At 42.0% G+C, this 24616-nt stretch overlaps 1 protein-coding gene across 1 annotated transcript in view; it reads left to right on the forward strand.

Moving 5' to 3' along the window:
* The window catches only part of GPC1 (glypican 1), a 470368-nt gene that overhangs the window by 377904 nt on the left and 67848 nt on the right, over window positions 1–24616 (forward strand). The window contains exon 3 of the mRNA XM_029615484.1: window positions 4517–4908. Within this exon, the coding sequence (XP_029471344.1) occupies window positions 4517–4908 (392 nt within the window). The remainder of the gene's footprint in view (window positions 1–4516; window positions 4909–24616) is intronic.

The raw sequence follows: 24616 nt of genomic DNA on the forward strand, positions 1-24616 counted from the left end.
CATGCCCCACCCCTTTTTTGGAACTTTTCATTTGTGCATGTAGCGCCAGATTCGCGCATAGTCAGGCAGCTTTAAAAATCCACTCGACATGCACCAGCCCAAAGTGTGCATGCATCTCCCGGTTTTGATGTGCACCGGACTTTTAAAATTTACCTTTTAGGCTGTTTCAATTACTCCAAAAATAAAATCAATTTCTACATTTGTTGTCCAAGAATTTTTTTTTTTCATTTTAAGTTTTCATAGTGTTTCCTCTTGTCTGTCTTCCAAATCCTTTTCTTGGCTTTCTTTACATTTACCTTTCTCCATCTCTCTTTCTTCTTCCACCTCTCTTGCTAATGTTCTTGTTGTGTTCCCATTGTTCATTTTGTTCTTTGGCACCTTTGTCTTTCTGCTATCCAGTCTGTTTTGTCCCTTTTTCTTCATCTCACACCCTTCCACTTGCTCTTTCAATTTCTAATCTCCATCTCTGTCTCTGTCCCCTTCTTTTCCCCTCATTTTCTCTCACTCTCAACGTCATGCTTTTTCTGGTGCTCAACTAAGCTCTCTACTGTCTGTAATCCTATACTCAATGAAACTGTCTCCCCTTTCAGTCCCTTCCCATCATCCTTCAGCTTCTCTTTCTCTGTCTCATTTCTCCTCTCTAGTGCTGTCCCCCCCAGCCACACTCATCCTCCCCTAATCTCACTCAGCCTCCGCGTAGCCGTGCGTATCTTATAAAATCCAGGGTTGGCGCGCGCAAGGCTGCGCAAAATTGGCAGCCTGCGCGCGCCGAGCTGTGCAGCCTGCCTCCGTTCCCTCTGAGGCCGCTCTGAAATCGGAGCGGCCTCGGAGGGAACTTTCCTTCCTCGTCCCCCACCTTCCCCCACCTTCCCCTCTCTTCCCCTATCTTACCCACCCCCCAGCCCTACCTAAAGCCCCCCCACCTTTGCTGTACAAGTTACGCCTGCTTGAGGCAGGCGTAACTTGCGCGCGCCACCTCGGCATCCCCGGAACAGGCTGCAGTGCCGGGGGACTCGGGACTGCCCTCCCGGCCCGCCCCCGAACCGTCACCACACCCCCGGACCCGCCTCGGATCGCCCCCGGACACACCCCCGGCCTGCCGACACGCCCCGGACATGGCCCCCTCCCGCCCCTTTTAAGAAGCCCCGGGACTTACTCACGTCCCAGGGCTTTGCGCGCGCTGGCGGCCTATGCAAAATAGGTGCACCGGCGCATGAGTGCCCTGCGCGCGTAAATCTGGCAGGATTTATGCGCGCAGGGCTTTTAAAATCTACCCCAATGGAAGCAATGCATGCAAGAGGATCTCAAGCATATTCATTGTGGATATCCTGAAAACCTGACTGACATCTTGGTTGTTAACCACTGCCCTAGGCAGTCAGAAGAGGGAGGTTGGTTCCTCTGATGTCACAGTTGCATGTGTGGTCTCTCAGTTGACATAGGTGCCTGGGAAAGACCACATTGGAGCTTACGTTTACCACTGACATTACAGTGGGAGAAATGCAATGCCAGGCTGGGGGTTGCATACTGTCACCCACTCTCTACCCATCTTGCTTGCCCCTTCTGATGCCCTGCTGTCACTCTTCATCCCTTAGTCTTCCCCCAGTCTTTCTCACCCTTCCTCAGTGCACTCACTCTCACCACCTCCCCAGCCCTCCCATCTTTCATTTTTTCACCAGCCCCTCCCTGCCCTTATCCCCCTATTTCTTACCCTCACCTCACATCCTGAGGCCTGCCTCATTCCCCACTCATACTCCTCATCAAATTGATGAGACTCTGCCATTTCCCCACCCTCAAATCCCTGATTTACTGCTCTCCTGAATCTGTCTCTCTACTCTTCCGAGCCTCCATCCAGTCTCTAACTCCCTGATCTAGCTCCCAGTCTCTGAGTTCCCACTCTCCCAAGTTTCCATTCAATCTTCTTGTCCTTTCTCATACCCCAGCATGAGTCTGCACTCTTCTCCTCCCACCAATTCCTGAGTCCCTACTACTTCTAATCTCTATTCCTAAGTCCCCAAACAATCCTCCATCCTCATATTCCTGATCCAGTCTCTGAATTTTTTCTCTTCCCTGCCACCAATTCCTCAATTTCTGATGCTCTTATTTTCCATTGATCTCTTATCCTTGAATCTCTGCCCTCCCAAGTCCCCACTCTCCATCCCTGACAGGAAGCCCTGATGCCCCACTCTCTACCCCGAGCGTAAAGGCTGTTTCTCCTGCTTCCTGGGTTCCTCTCTCGGTCTCTCCCTCATCTCCTTCTCCCCTCTGTGGCCTGGGCAGCAGTCTAGCACACCTAACTTTCTCCTGCTGCTCCCGGCCCCTTTCTTCTGTGGCTCTGGTTAGTTAATTTACTGGTGTGGAGGGAACGGGGCCAGTGGTAGGAGGAGCAAGTTAGAAATGTTGGACCCCAGTCCTCCTGCTAGGTGTCATCTCTTTGACCCCCACCGCTCTCCTCTTCCATCTCAACCTCCCCTATTCCTACCTCTCTCCTCCACCTTCCCAGATGTCCGGCCCCATTTTCCCTCACTCTTTTTTTCCCTCTTGTTCCACCTTCCCTCACCCCTCTCCTTACTTTGGGTCACAGGGATTCAGGGCAGGCTCAGTGCTGCCGGTCCTCACAGCCCCATCCTCCTCCTACCCAGGCACTTCCATGCCGAGCCAGGAAGCATGCACATAGAGGAAGGAGGGGGCTGCTATCTCGGAACAGAGATCAGCGGCATTGAACATGCTCTGCGTCCCTGTAGCCCACACCGCTATGCTCACTGGTTGAGGTTGTCTTAATCTAACATGGAGTGATGCTGCTTCTGCTTGTTGGTTGCCTGAAACCGGATCTGGCTCTGCCTTGACCCCAATTTTATTTATTTATTTATTTATTTATTTATTTTAAATCAAGCATCATCACTTGGTTGATAGGGGTGACCAAAGCATTGGCAGTTGCAGCACTTCCTACCCAGGCCTGGGCACACCACCTCCGTGGGATCCCTGTCCTGTAGCGCAAAACACTGAACTTCCCCTCATATTTTATATACTTAGTAAACCTAGAAACTATTTCATGGTTTACTGCCTTCCATGATGTGTCTCTTTGTGCTGCATATATATTTTGTGGGGTCTGTTTTTATTCCTGCCATTGTGCTGATATTTTTATTTATTCATTCTGTTTAAAATGTATTCATGTATAATATTTCATTTATTAAATGCAGTTATTTTTAATGTTGTGTGTGACATAACATTTATAAGCTTATATTTTTTGAAAAGCAATGAGAACTTTCCTAAGTCAATACATAAAGAATAATTGCCCTCATTTAATTCAAGATAAAACTGACATGTCACCGTTAAACAGTCTATAACTTATTGCTGGTCTTTTCTTGTTAAATAGTTTTTATATACATGATAAACATTATATTATTTGCATATTGTTTAAATATCATTTAAGCATATAAAAATTGATCTATGTGAATACCGAGTGATGTAAAACAGGCTGAAGTGCTCAAATTTGTCTCACGATTGTAGCAAAATTGTCCCTTAAGTTGCGAGAGAAAATGAGAGCATGACTATTACACACAAATGCCAACCTGTCCTTCTTGCTGGATCCAGTATTCATTTTCTTAATCCCATCCCAGCAAATTATTATCTTTGAAGTTTTAATTTCTATGGAAAAGCAGGACCACGGGTACCAGAATGCATTATGATGGGCGTAAGGAAAATCAGACCTGGACTATATTCTCCAGCTGAAATGGTGTTAAATTGGCAATAATGAAAGCAATTTTCTGATGCACTCCAAATATTTTCATCCATATAATTAATCGGTGCAGATTAATTGCATCATAAGGTAGAATTCAGCTATCCATGTAAATTAAAATATCTTGATACAATAAACATTCAGAAATAAAATTCTTTGGAGAAGTTGGCAGAGATATTTACCACACAGGCAGAGAGAGATTTGTGGAGAGGGTGACTGCCTGAGCGTGAACTGTGACTTGCTTCTCAGCTTCTGGCCAAGATCAAGTGTAAAATCCGAGCCTTGAGCTGAGGCTGATCCCTAAGATTTTTTATCTGAGATTTGAGAACCTGTACGGTATCAGGATGGGGTGGGGTGGGATGGAGGGGGGAGTTTAACACCCTGCCACCTGACCTCTTTCAAGATAGAAATGAAGAAGAAAAGTAGCAAAGCAATGAGGCTGGGAAGGATATGAATTGTAAAATGGTGAATACAGGCACAAATGAAAAAAACTGAGCCCTTAGCTCCATTTCACTGACTTAATCTTTGGCCTTATGGTTTATGTTATCCGTATTATGGACTACTGCTCTAACTGAATTGCTTATTTGCATATAACTGGAGAGGCCCAAGTTGCCAGGACGAGGGGAGAAATGTGGATGAGATAATCTGAAAATGAGAAAAAGCTAGATAGGGAGCCAGCAGGGTTAATATTTAGGGCAAGTGTGACCTTCTCTTATTAATCACTCTTGGAATTTTGATTATTTATTCATTTGAAACAATTTTTTTTTTTATTATTTTCAGGTTATTTCCAGGATTTGCTTGGCAAGTCGGAGAAGTCCATGCAAGACACGTTTCCTGGCATGTATGGCGAGCTGTACAGTCAGAACGTTAAGCAATTCAGAGACTTGTACGCTGAACTGCGCCAGTATTACCGTGGGTCTAGTGTCAACTTGGAGGAGGCGCTGCATGACTTTTGGCTACGCCTGCTAGAGCGAATCTTTAAGCTGCTGAATCCCCAGTATCACATCACTGATGATTACCTGGACTGCATGGTGAAGCACGTTGAGCAGCTCAAGCCTTTTGGGGAGGTCCCAAGGGACCTGAAGTTGAAGGCAACAAAAGCTTTTATTGCAGTGCGCTCCTTTGTGCAAGGCTTAAGCGTCGGAGCTGATGTTGCCAAAAAAGTGCCTCAGGTAGGTAATGAACAAAACCTCCTAAACAAAATCTGAATTCTTTTCTAGAACTAATATGGGTCGTTTGTCCATAGAGAACATCCATATCTGTACCAATAGTACATATACATCTATATCTATATAATGAAAATCAAATGTAAATGTGCGAAGAAACACAAATTAGAGACTTGACTGTTCTTTATGGTCATTTATCCAGATTTGATAGTCAAATTATGCTTGATTGTTATAATTTAATCCATATTATGCCCATACATAATATGAATGACCAATTTTTACTTTAATTTGATAGAGCTCTCTATCAACACTCACTAAACTGGAGAGCAGAGCTACAGGAAGTTTGCTTGTTTGTCTTCTTTCACAATACTATGGATTAGGGATGTGAATCGGATCCGATATTGGATCCGATTCACATCCGATATCGGATCCGATTCACATCTATAGAGATGTGAATCGGAACCAGAATCGGATCCGATATCGGATCCGATTCACATCCCTACTATGGATTACTTGGTACTCCTTTAATGCCATCTGATGAGTAGAAGTAGACAAATTAAATAGTACAAAATGTGAATGCAAAAACAAGAAAACAGGCCTTGTACATGCTTACTGCAAGCGTTTGCCATGTTATACAAACCATGGGCATCATTTTCTATTTCTTTGAATTGCTTTTGTTTTATTAGCTTGTATGAAGTGTTCTGCAGGCAGTAAGGACAATGAATGTGTCCTTATTAGCAAGCTACCACTGCTAAGGAGACAGAGGTAGGCCTTTCAGCAAGTATGAACAAAAACTGGTGAAAGATTTCTTTGTTTCAGCAACCCACTGAATAAAGGTTTTGATTTCATTCTGAGTTTCCAATTTATTAAATTTATCATCCGCATTATCTTATAAAACACAAAGCAAAATACACCATAAAATATTTCATACATAACATAATAAAATGCATGCAATAAACTACACAATAATGCAAAATGTTTAAAACGCAATACAAAAAGCAAATTACCTGGATAACTTTAGCAGAATATTCAGCAAGACAAGTCTCCCACTCAATATCTGAGTGACTTTCTCAGATAACTTTAAATCTAATCAGCTATATTCTGAATATAGCTTGTAAGTTTAAAAAAAAAAAATCTGGCAAGCCAAAAGCAATCTAATACCAGCTCTCAACCATATTCCCCCCACCCCCTCCCCCCAGGCGAAGAAACAATTGTCAGGCCTATAGCAGCCACATGACCCCTTCCCCTGCTTAAAAATGAGGGCCACAACCCCTTCCTGAACCCATACCAAGCTTTGTTTCATCTGCATGGGAGAAGATGTTCTTATCTCCCCCCAAAATGTAAAAAGCTCATGTCAGGGGTAGCCGCCAGCTTCTGGCATTCCCATGGTACACAACATGACGTTGGCCCCAACATTCACCCTCCCTCCCACCTGAAATGAGAATAACACAGACGATGACTGCCCCCCACCCCACCTGCCTGACATTTGTGAACTATCTTTTTTCCCCCTTCCTGATCTACTTCTCCCCCCACTTGCAAAATGTCTTATCTGCAAAGAAGCCTGAGCCTAGCTGAAAGGGCCACCTTCAGAGGCTGCTGAGCATTAGCCAGTTTATTGCAGGCTCTGGAAAAATGCATGGATTTGTTCTGCGGGGAGTAGGATTCACCTGCAGGACTTAAGGGATCACTAAGCAAAAAACTGTCCACACAAAAAGTCCTGTTCCAAGGCAAGAAAAATGAATTAGTAGAGTCCACAAAATCAAAGTCCATTATAGGCAGAAAAATCAGCAAACAGTTCAAAATTCACAAAAACAGGAGCAATGGCTTCTTAGATAGTTTACAGTTCTCAGAGTGGTTACTCACTCTTCCTTCATGCAGCTTGAGTCACCAACTAGAAGAATTTTCCAAAAATCACCACCAGAACCTCTTTCTTCTTCAGGCCTCAATGACAGAAAGGAAATCTCCTTTATCCAAGACACTGGCTCCAGACTTCCCAAGTTAGAATGATGTCTCCTAGGGCTAAGGATCCTACTCCTTCCAGATGGCCAGCTGACCTTGCCAGAAGGAGTGACTGCTCTGGATCATTTTTCCTCAAGACTTGGCACTACACCAGGAACTACCCTTCCTGAACTCTCACACTCAATGTCTTGCTCTAAAGCCAGACTCCTTAAGTTCCTTCCAGTTCCTCATGGAAGCACCCTATATACCACCCTACTTTGCCCATCCCCTTTGGGAGAAGAAGACTCCTATCACTCACACTACAAGTTAGGGGCCCCTGAACCTCCCATTGCTGGAAAATTCTTCATTTTAAAGAATAGTACACTCTAGTGAAGCCAGGTAGGGGTCACAGGAGCATGTATCCAGCCAGCTAAGAGTTCCTCATTGCTTGCGCTATCAGCGTTTCAGTCAGAGCAACATTAGACTTTTGGAAGGCTGTAAGTCAGAAGGATGCAAGCTTGCAATCAACTAGCTAGACTTGGGCTTCTTCGGGGTTGAGACTTTTTGGTGAGTTGGGAGAGGAGGATTGGGAGGTAGGAGAGGTTGCAAATTGTTTAAATGGCAGTTGGGTAGAAGGGAGATAAGAACATAAGAAATTGCTATACTGGATCAGACCAAGTGTCCATCAAACCCAGCATCCTGTTTCCAACAGTAGCCAATACAGGATACAAGTACCTGGTAAGTACCCATAAACTAAGTATATCCCACGCTACTGATGCTAGTAATAGCAGTTACTATTTTCTAAGTCAACTTGATTAATAGCAGGTAATGGACTTCTCCTCTAAGAACTCATCCAAACCTTTTTTAAACACAGCTGCACTAACTGCACTAACCACATCCCCTGGCAACAAATTCCAGAGTTTAATTGTGTGTTGAATGAAAAACAATTTTCTCTGAATAGTTTTAAATGTGCTACATGCTAACTTCATGGAGTGCCCCCAAGTCTTTCTATTATCCGAAAGAGTAAATAAACCGATTCACATCTACCCGTTCTAGACCTCTCATGATCTTAAAGACCTCTATTATATCCCCCCTCAGCCGTCTCTTCTCCAAGCTGAAAAGCCTAACCTCTTTAGTCTTTGATAGATGTCACTGACATGCGTCTTTCTTACTTCTGGAGTTAGAGAATAGGGTATCAGGGCCAACAATATTTATAGGGTCCAAGAGGGGATGGTAGTTGGCTGGCAACTTCTTCCAACACAACTTTTTCACATTACGAGAGAATGTACCATGATCTTCTCCTCTTTCCACGGAGCTAAAACAAACCTTTGGAGAGTTTTGGGGAGGGGGAGTGGCTCTCATTTTTAAGCAGGAGAAGGGAGTCGTAGGGTTGCTGTGGGCCTAACAATTTTTAGGTTTAGAGTTATCTGGGTAACTGTACCTGGATAATTTTAGGCTGCTGTCCACTTTTAGACCAGACCTTAGCACTACCTAGCTATTTTTAAGCCCTGCCTGCAAAATGCCCTTATGCCATCTCTTTTTTATTCAGATAAGTTGTAACCAGGTGATGTGAGGTGGGATATTTAAAAGCCCGAGGTTTGTCCAGCTAAATCCCAAATTTAGCTGGACAATATTTTTGAATATGGACCTCATAATTAATTTATCAGCATTCTAACTTTAATAAACCTAATTAAAAAAAAAAACAGAATTGGAGCAGGCAATGTTTTACCATAAGCAGAGAAAGCCTGGAAAATTCAGAAGGTCATAACTTGTTTTCTGAAGAGTCACAGATATAATAGGTCAATAAACACATTATTGGTACTGCTATCTATTGGATTACATTTCAAGAATTGTGCTCCCTAGGACTGTGCACACAAACATTTTTTGTTTCAGTTTTTTCAATATGGTTTTCTGTTTGATTTGGTTCAGATTAGAGGTTCATTCATTTCATTTGGATCATTTGTTTCATTTTTCTGAAGTCACTGGGGGAAGCCATGCATCTTATTTTTGGCTCTTTCTTTGGAATTTTCCATCCTAGTTTTATGAAACTGGTTGGTAGGCATCAGCAACAGAGGCCACAGCACACCAAGCCACCAAGAATGGCAAAAACTCCTTACTGCACCAAAAGAGGGACAAAGGGCACCAACAGTGGCATGAATAGCCTAAATCAGTATGAGAGGGGCAAAGTGGCACAAATAGTGGACACCCCAGAGGTAGACAATAGTGAACACCCCATGGCACCAAAAGAGGGGCAAAGGCACAAACAATGGCATGAAGGCTCCAAGGCATTGAGTGAGGGGTATCAGCACTCCAAGGCAAGCTTGCTGACTATGTCCATTAAGAAGTAAATTTTAAAAGCCTGGCGCATGCCAAAATTGGGAGATGTGCACGCATGTAGGACATGGGCAGGTCCAGCAGAATTTAAAAGCCACCTGCATGCTCGTGTATCTTCTGATGTGCAAATATCTCACGCCGATTAAAAAAGAGGTGTGGCGTGGGCAGTCCAGCGCGGGGCCAAGTGATGTGCATGCAAATACTTGCGTGCCTGGGTACACACACAGGTCCAGTACAACGTGACTTTACTTCTGCTATGGAGGAGGTGTAAGTTTAAAAAACAAAAGACAGCCATCCCTGAGGAGTTTAAAGGGTCTGGGGTAACCGGGGGGGTGTGCAGGCTGTTAAACCAAGGGGGGTTTGGAGGACCTAGCTCTACAGTGGACAAACTGGTAAATCTGATCATGGCGTGGACGCGTGGCGGTTATAAAATTTCCCCACATGCACAGCTCATACTTGGATGTGCTCAGCTGTGCGCACCCAGGTTACAAAATAGGGTGCACACATACGCATGCTCAGGCTATTTTATAACATTCATACGTGTGTGTATATTATAAAATTGCCACATCCCTGGGTGCACTCAGGTGCACATGTGTCAGTGTGCCCTCGCGACCCTTTCAAAGTTACTGTCCCTATATTTATTGCAAGAGTCCCACACAGAAGAATTAGTCCAGTGTCTCAGTGTCAGTGGCTCTTTTATATAGTGAAAACAAGTTGCTCCCCTGTTACAGCCAGTTACTGGCTGCTCTTCGCATGCTAAAAGAGAAAATCAGTCTCACTTTAGCTGCAATAAGAATCACAGTTAAATTAAAGTCGACTGCCTCAACTAAGTTGTAGAGACTATATAATGTGTATACATTTGCTTAAAAGTATTCAAAAGGAAAACTGTTCTTTGAAAATTGACTTGTGTTAAAACAGCTTTTAGCTTTAATCACTGGTCTCAGAATAAACATGCAGAATTCTTTTGAAATTATGTATTGCATTTAAGAGTCCAAAAATGAGTAGAGCGCATAACGCTTATCTTAACTGACTTGCTTTCACCGCTTCCAAGGAGACTTTGTAACAACTTTTAAACCACAAGTACTCAACTTGCAGTGTGTTTCGTTCCTCTTCTTCAGGGGCAATGCACCTGGAAAAAAGGAACTCCCAGACTTGCAGCCTCTTCTGGCATCACTCGGATTCATTCTATTAGGTCCCACAAAGCACAAAGTCTTTAGGGTCTCCATTCAGAGCAAAGTACTAAGTGACATCAAACTTGAACAAACATTGCTCAGTTTAGCTGATCCAGTCAATCCTAATGACATGGGTCAGATTTCTATACCAGATCACCAAATGCTCAATGTCTGCAAGTTACAGTGTACATTTTCCATCCTCTGCTTGGATGATTGTACTCCACATAGTTCATTCTTATGTTCCATCCATGTCTAATTGTTCCCCAATTCCTGCACTGCTGAATGCAAAATGGGATCCTCGGGATCCAAACTCTTGTACCATGGTTCCTTCCTAATCTTTAATCCACTGGCTGCCAATAGAACAAAGAATCCAATATAAAACACTCTGCATAATTCACAAACTAATCAATGAAGATAAAGCTGATTGGTTAAACATGGCGCTACGCTTACATGTCCCGCAAAGAAATCTTAGGTCAGCCAATAGAGCCCTTCTATCCATCCCTTCGGTCAAAACAGCGAGACTGACCCAAGTTAGAGAGCGAGTATTATCCTTAGCCGGACCTACACTGTGGAATACAATGCCACTTGAAACAAGATTACAAAGAGATTTAAAACTATTCAGAAAAAGTTTAAAAACATGGTTTTCAAAAAAGCATTTTACAGCGAGAATGGAGAATAAGAAAGATAAATAAACATCAACACACAGCATAAAGTCACCTAGACGTGTAAGTGCATTTTTATTATTTTTATCAAAATTTATCGCTAATGTTAGAGAAACTCAGTATAAAGTACAATACCTGTTTGATTACCTTATCATTCATATAAATGGACTAGATCCATGTCACTTATCATATATATTATTTTATGAAAACTTGTAACCGAAACCTTATGGGCACTCTTGTTAGAATAGTATACACAAACTTAAATATTTGTGCCTCCCTGTAAACCGTTGTGATGGTACATAACTAAACGACCGTATAGAAAAGATTTTAAATAAATAAAGCCAATAATCCTGATCCCACTCTGTGACTTGCATGAGACAAGTGAGAATGTATAGATATTGTGCTTTCTAAATGTTTCTAATGCACTGTCACACAATCCTCTCTGCCTTGCTAATCTTGGTCATGGGCCTCTTCCAATCTCATTGTCCATGGGTTCTCGTCCCAAATATCAGATGGAGACTCTTTGCAAAACATGTCATCAATGTCCTTATCTTCTCCCCAGTCGCTGTACTCATCTGCACTCACAGAGTTCTCTTCCTGGGAAATCCGCCTGACTTCCTCCCTACCGCCGTGCTGAAACAGGGGAAGCTCTTACATGCTTGAGACTTCTTTGAATAAGCCATATTTCCAATTTTGTAAACCGCCTAGACGGATAGTTCCCTACCCTTTGTGCGGTATATAAGCATTGTAAATAAAATAAATAAATAATAAATAAAAATAATTGAGTCCAGCATCAAAGCCCTGACTGAGTCTCCCATGGCAATCATGGACAATGCCCCTGCTCTAGGCCTTACTGCGGCCTCACCTTTGCCTTGACCGGCTGCCTCCTCAATCAGTATCTCGGCCCCAGCTGCTCCACTTTGTTTACTAACCAGCTTTGATGTAGGCCTCAACTCCATTGTAGAAATTAGAGGCCAATGCCAACTCAGCCTCTTTCCTTTGCTCTTCATTAGCCCTGCATACCTTGTCATAAGGTGGGGGGGGCACCTCCATGGCCCCTCTCACCAGTACATCTCCAGCTGCTCTCAACTGGGGCATCTCAACTGCTTTTGGCAATTCTGTTTCGTCCTCTTGGACATTCAGTTCATTGCCCACAAGTGAGCCCAAAGCTTCAGGAAGGATTTCATGCACCCCTTGCATGCACTGTAGCCCAATGACTACCTGCCCTTCTTTGAAATTTAGCACTAGTTCACTTCACAGCACTAGCTCAATGCGGGCCCCCCCTCCTTTTTCTTTTCCTCAGCTTCACCACAGCCGGTTTGGGAATCCAGGCTTTGGACTCCTCCCACCTATACTCTGATCTTCATGTGGGCAGCTCGCTCAGAAATGGGAACCCACAGCTTCTCTGCTCATTTCTCTAACTCTCAGAAATAACTCTTCAAAGAAAGGCTTTCATCGGAAATCTCTGCACTGCTTGTAGTGGGTACCTTCCTTCTCCGGTCACCACTATCATTCGCCGCATTCTCATCGACACCTAATTCCACAAAGAAAGATGGCACCTCCTCCTTTTATGATGTTTTAATTCCTCTTGCTTTCTATTCCTCAATTGGATTGGCTACTAACACCCTCATGGCACCTCTTCCTGGTGACATCTTCAGCCAGGTCGACAAACAAGCTCTTCCTCCACTTCTTCCTCCCAGGCCTCCGATCTATACAAACTCAGAAGTTTCATCAGTTTTTTTTTTGGATCCTGAAAATCCTCAGCATCCAAACCACAGCCATCATCTCACTTCCATTTTCCTCTATGGGAGACCTCGCTCTTCTATAGTGGAAAAAATAATGCACTCTCTTTGAATGCCACAAACCTCAAAATCACCTCCACACAACTATCGTTCATCACATGGTCTCCATTGCCCCATTCTGGGTGACAATTTTTTGTAATCCCACCTTAGGGCACATAAAATGATAGGCAGGTTTTCCTTTTTACAGAATGGTCTGTCTCCCAAATTTATTTAATGGGTTGCAATCTAAGGGTCATGCAGATGGTAATGTGGACTCTGATGGGGACAGCAGGTGTATCTTATTAATCTTTGGAGTGGTCAGAGAGAAACTCCATCATTCTCCCTTCCATGAATTCTGGCCCTAAAACTATCCAATAAAGCATCAATAAAACATTAAGCTGAGTCACACCATATTTAGATAAATGAAAACTTAACTTTTATTTCTGGTTTTAATCCAGCCACTATATACAGGAATAGTGAATGGTAAATATATAAATACTGAATACTCAGAATTCATGGTATATAGAAAGTCAGAGTAAATCTTTCCACATATATACCAGATGGTACTCCACAGGATGTGTACTAGTCACTCAGCCTACACTCGAACATCCGTTAGATCTCCTGCCTCCACAAGAATATAAAGTTTATATTCCCACATATATTTCTCCTACTTTCACACTATTAAATACTTTTCCTTTCCATATCTTAATCCCATTTAAAGCTAGAAGAGCTAGGTACCACACTCCTAGATAGCTTTCATTAACACTAGTCTCAACCCCTTATGGGAAATGAGATTGACTCCCTTAGGATTTATTCATGAACTCCCTCTTCACTCAACCTTCCAATAAGAATCCTGTAGCTCTTCCCTCCAGAAACGTGCAGATCTCACCAGTATCCTTTATATCCTGGACTCTTAATGAGGCTTTCTTCATCTCAGAACAACCCCTTACTCCTTCCTTTTGGCCTTTTCCTCCAAGGGGAGAAAGTACCTCTTCTCTATCCTTAGGTCCTGGACATTTCCTCAATGGGAGATAAAGCTTTCTACTCTATAGCCATGGGTCTCTTCCCTTGAGGAGAAAAGCCCCTGCAAGGGCCCATTCTATACTGGGGCTGTCCGTGGGCCCACTGTCCTACAAGCTGTATACTCCAGGCCACTATATCCTGGAAGTCCCTCTCACATCAACTCCAACCTGGAAAAGAGCAAACTTCTGCCAAATCCTACCATTTGTTTATCTTTCACTAAACCGTGTTCCACCAATCATATAAACTCACATTCTCAAAGGAGACCAATACACCACCCCTTAACACGTCGCAATGTTCAACTCTTACCAAATGCCATCTAGTGGTCATTCATCATTATTACAGGTGCAAAATACAATATATTAGATAAATATTAAACAGTAAACTCCTCTGGTCTCCCTCACCCAAATGCTCTTGTGCTGCTAAAACAGAGCACAATACACTTTAAGGGGATCCTCCCTACATAAAGAAAAATGGTTTGTTAGAAAAATAAATTCAGATGGAAAATATTTTTAATTTGTTTTCACAATTTATGCTATTACTCTCAAACCATAGTTACCAATTTGAACTAGTGAATATACCACCCTAAAATCACAAAAACACATTTTCTAACTTAATGGCTTAAACTTTCCCTGCAAACATGCTATCTTACACTTTTTCAGAGAAACGATGCCGAATAATCCTATTTTTCAGGACTGCATACTTCTCCCCAAAAATAACATCCTCTCACCTTTAAATGAAAAAGTAGAATGATCAGATTTGTCAAAGAAATAATTATTCCTTGAACAAAGCAGTATCCCTGGAGCTAATGTTATGGACTTAATTCAAAATGGTGGAGGAGTCCTGAATGCCTGCAGCCCAGCTCAGCATTTCTTACCTTTCCTCTTTTTCTATATTAGCTGTCAAATTTGTGCATATATAAGTGTAAAGGTTATCTTTGGACTTCTCCATCTGAACTGGATAGCTTACAGGAGAGCTGATGGATGCTTTTGTCTCTCATCCCCGTTCCAACGCATCGTCCTCTGATGTTCAACCCTTGGGGATATTGAGGAGAGACGGTTTCTCTCCAGTGCCTTCATATTTAGATGCTCAATTTGGAGGATCGGGTTTCCCTTCCTGCTCTGATGTTCGGGAGCAGTAGAGTGATGCGCTTAGATGATGTCCAAGAGAATGCTGCACCAGAGAGAGAGAGAGATCTTTTTAAACGGAGATGGTTCAGCTCTTTCTCTGAGAATCAGAGAGTCAACTGAACTGAGTCCTAGGATCAGTGCTCTAGATTGGCAGGCTGACTTGCTTAATTCCTGATGCAACAATGGAGCCTGAAAGAAGCTCTTTATGCCAGTCATGGTAATACCTAAATTTTAAATTTTGAAACTATTTGGGATGGGATTACACTGAATAAATCATAGTCTGGGCAAATTAGAATGGTTTCTGACAAACTGAAGAAATCATTGGGAACTTCAGTGTTCAGAAGTCTGAAATTTTGTATATCAAGAACTACACCATGTCCTTGCAGGATAAGGTGAAAAGGTTGCAGGACAAAGAGGATGTTGTGGTTTAGGACACCAACTGGAAAATCTGCAAAATGTAGTAAGGAAGCCCAGCCTATGTATGATCAACTTTCCTAAGGTTTGCTCAGTCTCTCTAATACATTTATGAGATGATTCATTGAAATATGAAAGTACCACCAGAGTCTGTCCCACCACTTTCAAAGGCTTTTTACTTGCCATTTTTTTTAAAGGATAGAGATGGAGGAGCAGGAGCAGCCTTCATTTCTTGATAGCATAGATAAGTATTTGGAGATATGTGCAACATGATGCACACAAGGGAAAAGTAACCCACACTGCAGTTACATGATATTAAGCTCCATATTAAGAGTTACCACCTAGAAAAAGCATCTGGACTTTGTTAGATATGTTTGTGACATGAGAAAGTGCATAATATTGTGAGACTCAGAGGTGAAGGGGAGGAATATATAGAGGCTGATGAGGAAAAAGCAAAATTGGCAAGATAGCCGCCTACTGAGAAGGACGCCATGAAGCTTCTCTGTGATATTTCCTAATATTTCTCTTTCCTCGAGATCGGAAATGCCACATATTAAGCGCACAGCAAGACTTAGGGAGAATGTATCAAGTTCTCCCTTATCTGGATCAGACCAACCTAAAATAGCGTAGTTTTTTGACGTTACAGAGCTGCTGCAGAGAGGGACGTTGAGCAGAGCCCTTCTCTACAGGCCGATGAGATCTCTCTTAGCCCGGGAGCACCAGTAACACCTTCTCCTCCAAGGTCTGGAGCTTTGGCCCCTAGTGATATCCTTGGCTAATGTCCAAGGGATCCCGTCGGGGGCAATCATGCAGCAGGAGCCTGCAGGGAGAACTGGAGCCGCGATTGGGATGATGGCATTGGGGTAGGCTGCGGAGGAGGCCTCCATTATTAAGGGCCATGGAGTGATCATTTCCGTGCCTACTGAAGCGGAGCAGAGACCCACCGCTGAACTCGACGGGATCACTTCTTGGACTGTTGGAGAAGAAACAACTATACAGGTTGGCAATTTAAAACTATCTAAACTAGGAACTATTACCCTAGATGTTCTCTGGAATGCCTTGGTTAATTTGGACTCCTCTGTATCTTCACTTGCCTCACTTGTTTTGAAACTAATAATGCCCTGAAGCAGAACTCTGCTACATTGTCAGCTCAAGAACATAAGATTTTAAATTTAGAATCCAAAATGACAACAATGGAAAAGGTTCAATATCAGTTAGTTCAGTCTGAACTAATCCACTCTAAAAGGTAGAGAATATTGAAAATAATGTGCGTTCTTTAAATTTGAGAATTATTAATTTTCCCATTATAAAACAATTTACTCCGGTAGAAATGTTTAGGAGTTATCTCTCTCAGACTCTTACATTTTCTGAAACAGCCATGCCGGTGAACTCTAAGGCGTATTTGGTATCTAAACCGCAGATGGAAGAGCCTCAAGAAAATCTACCTTCTGGAGCTTTGCTGGACATCAGATATTTTGCAGAATTCTCAAGAGTTTGAAATCACTTATAGAGGGACCCTATTAGTTAAATTTGCATTTCCTACAGATAGAGATAATATTTTGCACTTTTTTCTTCGTAATCATTCCCTGTTGTTCTATGGTCAAAAAATGTGGGTTTCCTCTGATTTAACTAGGGTAACTCAAATTCGGAGAAAGAAATTTCTACTAATATGTTCCGAGGTATAATCTAAGGGGGGTCATTTCCAACTTCGCTATCCATGTAAATGTATGGTTAGATATAATAATGCTAATTACTTATTTTTTGAGCTGTCTCAATTACGTGCATTGTTAGATTCTCCATAGCAATGGAACCGGTACAAAAGATAGTAACTGGTGGTTCTCAATTTTTCTTTTTGTATTTCTTGCCTCCTCTGTTTCTATTAATTTATGAGGTTGAATGAATATTGCCATAATGTATCTTTACTGATTTTTTTCTTATATGTACAGCCTATTTCATTTCAAGGTGTTCCTTGTAATAATTATTGAAATTCTATAAAAATAAAATTTAAAAAAAGGGAAAAAGCAAAATTGCTTAATAAATATTTCTGTTTCATGTTTACTGTGGAAGGTCTAGGAGCAAGAATTATATAAAACAAACACAAATAGGATTGAAAGTGAAATAAATCTCATTGATTTTTAGAAAAGTGTGTTTGTTAGGAGCTAACTAAACTTAAAATATATAAAGCAAAAGGACTGGATGGGATGCATCCAAGGGTTTTAAGAAAACTTGGAGAAGTTCTGGCAGCTCTGCTGGCTGACCCTTTCAGTGCTTCTTTAGAATTGGGAGTAGTTCCAGATGACTGGAGACAGGCAGATGTAGTTCCTATTCACAAAAGTGGAAATAGGAAGATGCTGGGAAATATAGACCAGTTACTCTGATCTCTGGGGTGTGCAAATTAATGGAATTGCTGGTGATACAGAGGATAGTGCATTTTCTGGAATTGAATGAATTTCGCGATCCAAGGCAGCATGGTTTTACCAGAGGTAGGACTTGTCAGACAAATGTGATCAATTTCTTTGACTGGATGACCAGACAGTTGGATCAGGGGAGAGTGCTAGATGTAGTGTACTTCAAATTCAGTAAGGCCTTTGACATGTTTCTGCATACGTGATGTAGAAATAAATTGAGCGCCCTTGATTTAAGCCACAAAGTGCCTGACCGGGTTAGAAATTGGTTGAGTGGAAGGTGACAAAGGGTAGTGGCAAATGGAGTTCACTCTGAGGAGAGAGGTGTTACTAGGGATGTGCCACAGGGCTTGAACTATTTTTTTCAACACATTTTGAGCGACAAAAAGGTAGTGGATGCATGGAACAGCCTTCCCATGGGGGTGATGGAGACGAGGACAATTTCTAAATTGTAAAAAGCATAGGATAAACACAGAGGATCTCTGAGGGAATGGTAGGGAATGTAAACCAGAATAGTTGGTGTGGATGGGCAGACTAGATAGGCTGTAATGGTCTTTTTCTGCCATCATGTTTCTATGTATGTTTCTTTTTGAAAAGATCAGACTCAGATCTGATGGTGCCTGCTACATTAATAATTACACTGGCTTTAGATCTGGACAGAGATTGGTTATTGAAAACATTATTTTAAACTAGTGATGTTTTATTTGTAAATTACCAGATTAGGATGTTTCCAGATATCTCCAAAGTCACCCAGAGGAAAAGGAGGCATTTTCTTGTCATGAGGCCCAAGGTTCTGCAGTTGGAGAGTTTTGTTTTTTTTTAATTTTTCCTTTAAATGTTCAATTTAAATCCATGAGCCCCGTATTAAGAAAAAGCTTTGCCAGATAAGTCTGACTTTTCCAGCTAAGTGATACCGTTGAATATCCAGCAATGGTTAGCAAGCACCACTTAGCTGGATAAGTGACTTATCCAGTGACATTTTTAGCTGGATAATTCAGAGGCAGAAAATGGATGGATCAAGGAAGAGTCGAGTTAGCCGGCTAAGTTATCCAGTTAACTCTGATATTCAGAGTTAGCCGGATTACTTATCTGCCTAACTCTGATCGGGTCACAAGGCTGTCCTAAACTTAGTTGGATAAACTTATCTGGCTAACTTTAAGATAACCAGTTATATTCAGCGGTGCTGCTGTGTTGCTAAATACCTCAGCTAAGTGAGCTGGATAAGTGTATCCGGCCAACTTGCCGAGCCACACAGTGGCTGAATATCGTCTCCCATGAGATTAGATATTTTTTAACTTTTCCAGTTAAAACTGTCTTCATTAGTTATATGATCTCTGTTAGTATATGTCAGCAGTCTCCTTTCGACCTGTGACTGTTCTGATTTAGAGTAGGATTATGGTCCCAAGTATTAATAGGCAGCAAAACAGTTTCAGCTAAATTTAATGAAATCTTTTTTCTGTACAAATGTATTTATCTTTTGTTTATTATAAATGTATATATATGAAGTAAAAATAAATTACTAGGAACTTGTGCTACTGGCCAAATATGTGAAGGAAAAATTGAAGGGAAATAGCAACTACTCAACCCAAGAACTTGACTTCATTTTATTTCCAGCAAATTTTATTGTAGGTGGTTCCCCATTTGGCAGTGAGCATCAATTAGGAGTCTTGTGGGTCCAGGTTCTAGTCCAGATTGGGGGGGGAGGGGGAGGGGAGCTATCTTCCTGAGCCACTGGCGTGCTCAGTCACTGTTGTATGCAATGGCTCACACTCCAGCTGGCTGAGGTTCCAAAAGTATAACAAGAGCCAAAAAAGGAACAAGGATGAAAAAATTAGCAAGAGGATTAGGTAACAATCACCCCAATGTCCATCCATTCAGTAAAGGATAATAATAATAAAAAAAACCAAACTGAGTCTTTGCTCAATGCAAAGAGTTTACTGTAACGTAAAGATGAGTATCCAGGCCAAAATTGAGAAAATCAAGAATAGAATAAAAAAATATCAGAATGAGAAATACAATAGTTTCCTTATCCACTTTAGGTCTTCTTACCAGTCTCCCTTCTCCTGCACTACTATCCATTTCTAAAATATACTCCCCTTGGAGTGTATGATAATTGGAGTGTAGTTCCAGCATACACTGGTCCAAGATGGAAAAAAGATCGAAAGCTCAAAAATATTAACAAAATCCAAAAAGTCAAAACTCTCAAACTGTAATCCAACTCTTAAATCTTCCCGGTCTCTTGGGTTCCTTAACCAAGAGTCCTAACTTCTCACCCTTGCTGTAACTATTAGCTCAGGCAAAAATATTTTTGAAACAGCAGGGGAAATGCCCTTCCCTCCAGACTGAATCAATCCTCTCAAAAATCTCCCCAAATCAACTCTACTCCAAAAATCCAAAGTTTACAACTGCAGATCCCAAACTCCAGGGATGAGGAATAGATGAAACAGTCAAGCATCTTCTCCTTCTTCTCTCCAACCCAGGGATGATCTCTATCTTCTCGCCTTCTCCTCTCACTTTTCAGTATCTCCTCCCCACTGAATCACTGAGCATGCTCCAGGGGATTTTATATTCCACTGAAGACTTTCCCTCAGAAAGCTGGGGTTATGACAATGGGAGGAATCCCAGCAATCAAAACCCCCTCCCAGCCACCATTGCTGGAAACATCACTTGGGAGCAAATGTTAGTGACTGGCAAAGCCCTGTCACATAATGAAATCCTTTCTCTCGTATGCCCAGGGTGCTGTACATTCACTAGCAAACTAATTACAACTTGGAGGGAGGAGAAGCAAGAACATTTGGGAGGGGGAGGACTGTTTTTAAAGAGAACAGAGTGTTAAAAAAGAAAGAGGAATGAGCATTTCAAAAAGAAGCAACGTAGAAGGAAAGAGATGAAAAGAGGAAATTCCAACAAAGACTGGAATGTTTTCATATAAAAAAATAAAATGAAAGCATTTAATTGTAAATTTAGCAACTAACATGTTCCAAAAATGTGCATATTGAGCACTTTGATTCTCTCTGGAAACATGGCAAAGAGTTTTGAAAACTGTGCAGTAAAGTTTCCGAACCCCAGCGCTACTGAAGATGTCTCTGAGGTGTCACTGGAGATCAGGGGTGGGGGGAAGCCCAATTATAGCTTTGGGCAATCATCAAAATAAACCAAATAAATTTGTGCTTTGACACTTGCAAAGAACCTTCTCCAGAGCTCTGTGGAGGTAGGGGTTGTGATTTAGCGCTGACAGAAAAAAAACAAACCTGCCAACTCCTATTCTCTTCAGTGACTTTCCCGTGAGAGGTAAGCTCCAGATCCTTCCTCGGACAGCCAGTTTTCCCACAGAGGCAATTGTCCAGCATGCAAGAACACGTTTGAAAAGTGACTCAGGAATTCAGTATTTTGCCCCCACACCAGCATCGAACCAGGGAAGAATATCAGAGGCAGATAAACACGCATTTAAAGAGATTTGGAGGGTGTAGTCTGTACAAAGACAAAGTGACAGGAAAGATGTTCTCTTCTGATCTGACTTTAATGAGTCATTCAGTCTTATAAAACTGCTGCTGCTTGTCAGCTTCTAGGCAGGTACAGACTGTCAGGGGTGCCAGAGCTTGCCGTGCACATTACAGCTACAGGCCTCTCAGGCCTTGACAGCTTTTATGCGGGTGAAATCTGGCAAGCCAATATCATAAAGCTTGCACACACGTTTTGGAGGAGGCAAGGGCGGGTGGTTTCCTGGGAACTCTGATTAAATCCTTTTATAAAAATGACTATAAATCTGCATTTTTTGCACTATGAAAGCAACATGAAAAAATATCTCCAACTTTTTTTTTATTATGGTGGTTGTGAGTCTCTTCTGCTTAATTCTCTTATTCAATTCAGTTCCATCTTTCTTCTGTTGTCATCTCTAGTATTTTATCTTCTCATTCCTGTTTTTCTTTACATTCCATTTGTTTCCCTTCCATTGCTTTCACATCTCCTCTCCCTCTTCCTCCCCTCCTTCTTCTCCCCCCTCCTTTTTATTTATTTATTTAAAATATTTCTGGTGCACAACCAAAAATATAATGACTGTTTAAAAATAAATTCCCCCCCAAACAGCAACAGTCAGGTTATTCATATGAATCAACACTAACAAAGCAGCCATATCATATCATATGTATGTCATATCATATATATCCAGCAGCAAAATTTCCCACCCTACTGCCCATACAACTCATTGCTTCCAATTTCCTCCCACCCAACTTCTGGAAAGAGCCAGGTCTTGAGTCTCTTCCAAAATATAAGATAATTTTAGCTCATGTCTCAGTTCTGAATCACAGCATTGGTGCCACAATTGAAAATGCCCTGCTCTAAACTGAATACGTCTCATCACCCTAAAGGAAGACACTTTAAGTAATGCCCCCCCCCCCGATTAGATCTCAATTCCTTTGAAGGAAGTGCCATTCTAGTTTATCAAAAAGGTACAATGGGCTGTTTCATCTCAAAACGGCCTGCTGCACCCTCTTCCCCATGCAGTAGTATGTGAAGGAGGTGGGAGAATCCTCTGGCTAGTAGAGGTGCATAAACAACTTGCAATCATTCAAATTAGGTGGATTTCAGCCCCGTTCAGATTCAACAAAAACTTCGGAGGTTCCTCACGTCCATTGTGGAAGTCCAAAGCAGTTCTTCAAAAAATATAAAGCTGATAAGTAGAGATCTGGCTGTGGACTTTTCAAAGAATTAAAGCTGAAGTTCAGATCTTTTAAGATTTATCTTTATTAAAAATTAAGATTTCTTGAATCAATTCAACAAACTGTCATTTTTCCATTTTCTTCCTCTGTTCTAAAAAGTCTGGCCCACCTGCCCTGTAGAGCTTCCAAGGGAGAGCAGTTTTTAAGAGTGAGATTTTCAGCGTGCGGCACAACATCTCCTCCTCCTCCCTCAACCATCCTTCCAGAAAAATGCCTTATTTAATGCCTTATTTAATTTGATGACAACAGGTATGAAAGAGTAAAGATAACAGCCGTTTCTCCATCAACAAGCAGATGCAAATTAGCCATAATGAGTGGGTGACATCATCCAACGAAACTGACATGAACCCAGCTCTTGGAGCAAAGTGAAGACTTTAGTGATCATGCATTGGAGTTCCTGCAAATACACTGCCTAATGAGACTCTCAGTCTTGCTTTGGCCAAGCTAATGCATGGACATATCCCAGGTTTTTTTTTGCCACTGCCTCATCAACCCATCAAACAGAACTTTTAAGTCTATTTATTTATTTATTTAGGCATTTTAAATACTGTCATTCCAAAAGAAGATCACAACAGTTTATAATATCCACATTCATATTCATGGTCAGTGATCACATACTGTGTGTCAACATTCACCTTCTAGTTCAACACCACGGCATATACATATTCTAGTTCATAATCATAAATATTCTATATCATATCACACTACCTACTGTATAATCTAGTTCATATTCATACATTTTTTTTTTGTCAACCTAACACTAAGTACAAGTTCCAATTCTGCTAACAATACACTTCAGATCATATCTCTGGTACTTATTGGCAGTTATCTGCATAATGGTATTTTACGTTAAATCACAAGCATTTCTAAAGAGCCATGTTTTCAGTTCACGCTTGAAACTCTTTCTTTCTGTTATCTAATGTATTGACTCTGGAAGTGAGTTCCACAACTTGGGGCCAGCTAGGGAAAACATTTGGTCTCTTATATGCGTTAGGTGTATGTTCCTAATGGAAGTTCTAAATATAAATAGATTAGTATGGAAACGCCCAAGGCCAGGAAGTCTGCAGTCTGGGCCTGCATCTCTGAGCACCGGATGTTTCATTGCAGATACCCATGCTGTCTGCCATCATGGGTCCAGACCATGACTCCTCCATCTGTAGTCGGATGACCCCTAATGTGAAACAACACCATACCTGGAAAATGTAGGCCCTAAGGAAGGCACTGGAGGGCAAGAGCCCAAAGCCTCAACTCAAGACTGAGCAATGAAACTGCTCCTCATTCTGGATTGAAATGTCATTGGACTCAGCACAGGAAATCAAGTTTACCTGCCAGTAAGCATTTTGAAGGCCCCCACCTCTCTGCCATGGCACTAGTTCCTGGCTGTGTCTCAGGTCAGGTGAGCATGGCATAGAAACCTGAGGAGGTGAGGTGCCAAGAAGAGTTCCTAAATGATGTAAGAGTCCCTCTTCATGGCCAACTCTCTCAAAATAGACGAAAAGAGCAGTGCCCTTGGCACAGAGCTATGCTGGAGCAGGTGATTCCTCAATGCAGAACTGGGAGATAGCCTCATCAACATAGGTCCTATCATCCTTCATGGCATGGAATATCCCTATGGTGTTGAGTCACTTATTTTACTCTGACCCAGGGCCAACCAGGGCACTGTCTGTATCACTGACATGGAGCCTGCATTCCAAGGCATAGTCTGAGTGAAGCATCTCAGCGCATAAGCCCAAGGGTTCTGCTGCTGGAGCTGTGGTGTGGAAGGAGATGTTGCCAGTGCCATTCAAGGATTAAGCTGCCATTCAGCAGGACTTGTCAATGCAGCCAATGAAGAGTGCCTCAGACCTGGCTGCTCCCACAGTTAATGCAGCTGCCTCAGCACCGGATTCCTCCTCAGCAATACCAGCAGCCCATCAATGGGAACAAGTCAATCTGGGTCTTTGAAGCAGATGGCTTTCCTCCAACTCTGGTACAGAGGGTCCCTCAGCCAATAGGAGTCCAGCTATTAGAGCTAGTGAAGATTTTATTTGCCTCTTTATGCCCTGAAGATTGAATTGTGGAACTCTTTACCCCAGGGGATCAAAGACAAGATTTCAGTGGTAAAAATTAGGAAAGCACTAAAGGCCCATCTTTTCTAACA

The sequence above is a fragment of the Rhinatrema bivittatum genome, chromosome 9, assembly GCF_901001135.1.
Source record: "Rhinatrema bivittatum chromosome 9, aRhiBiv1.1, whole genome shotgun sequence".
Classification (NCBI taxonomy): Eukaryota; Metazoa; Chordata; class Amphibia; order Gymnophiona; family Rhinatrematidae; genus Rhinatrema; species Rhinatrema bivittatum.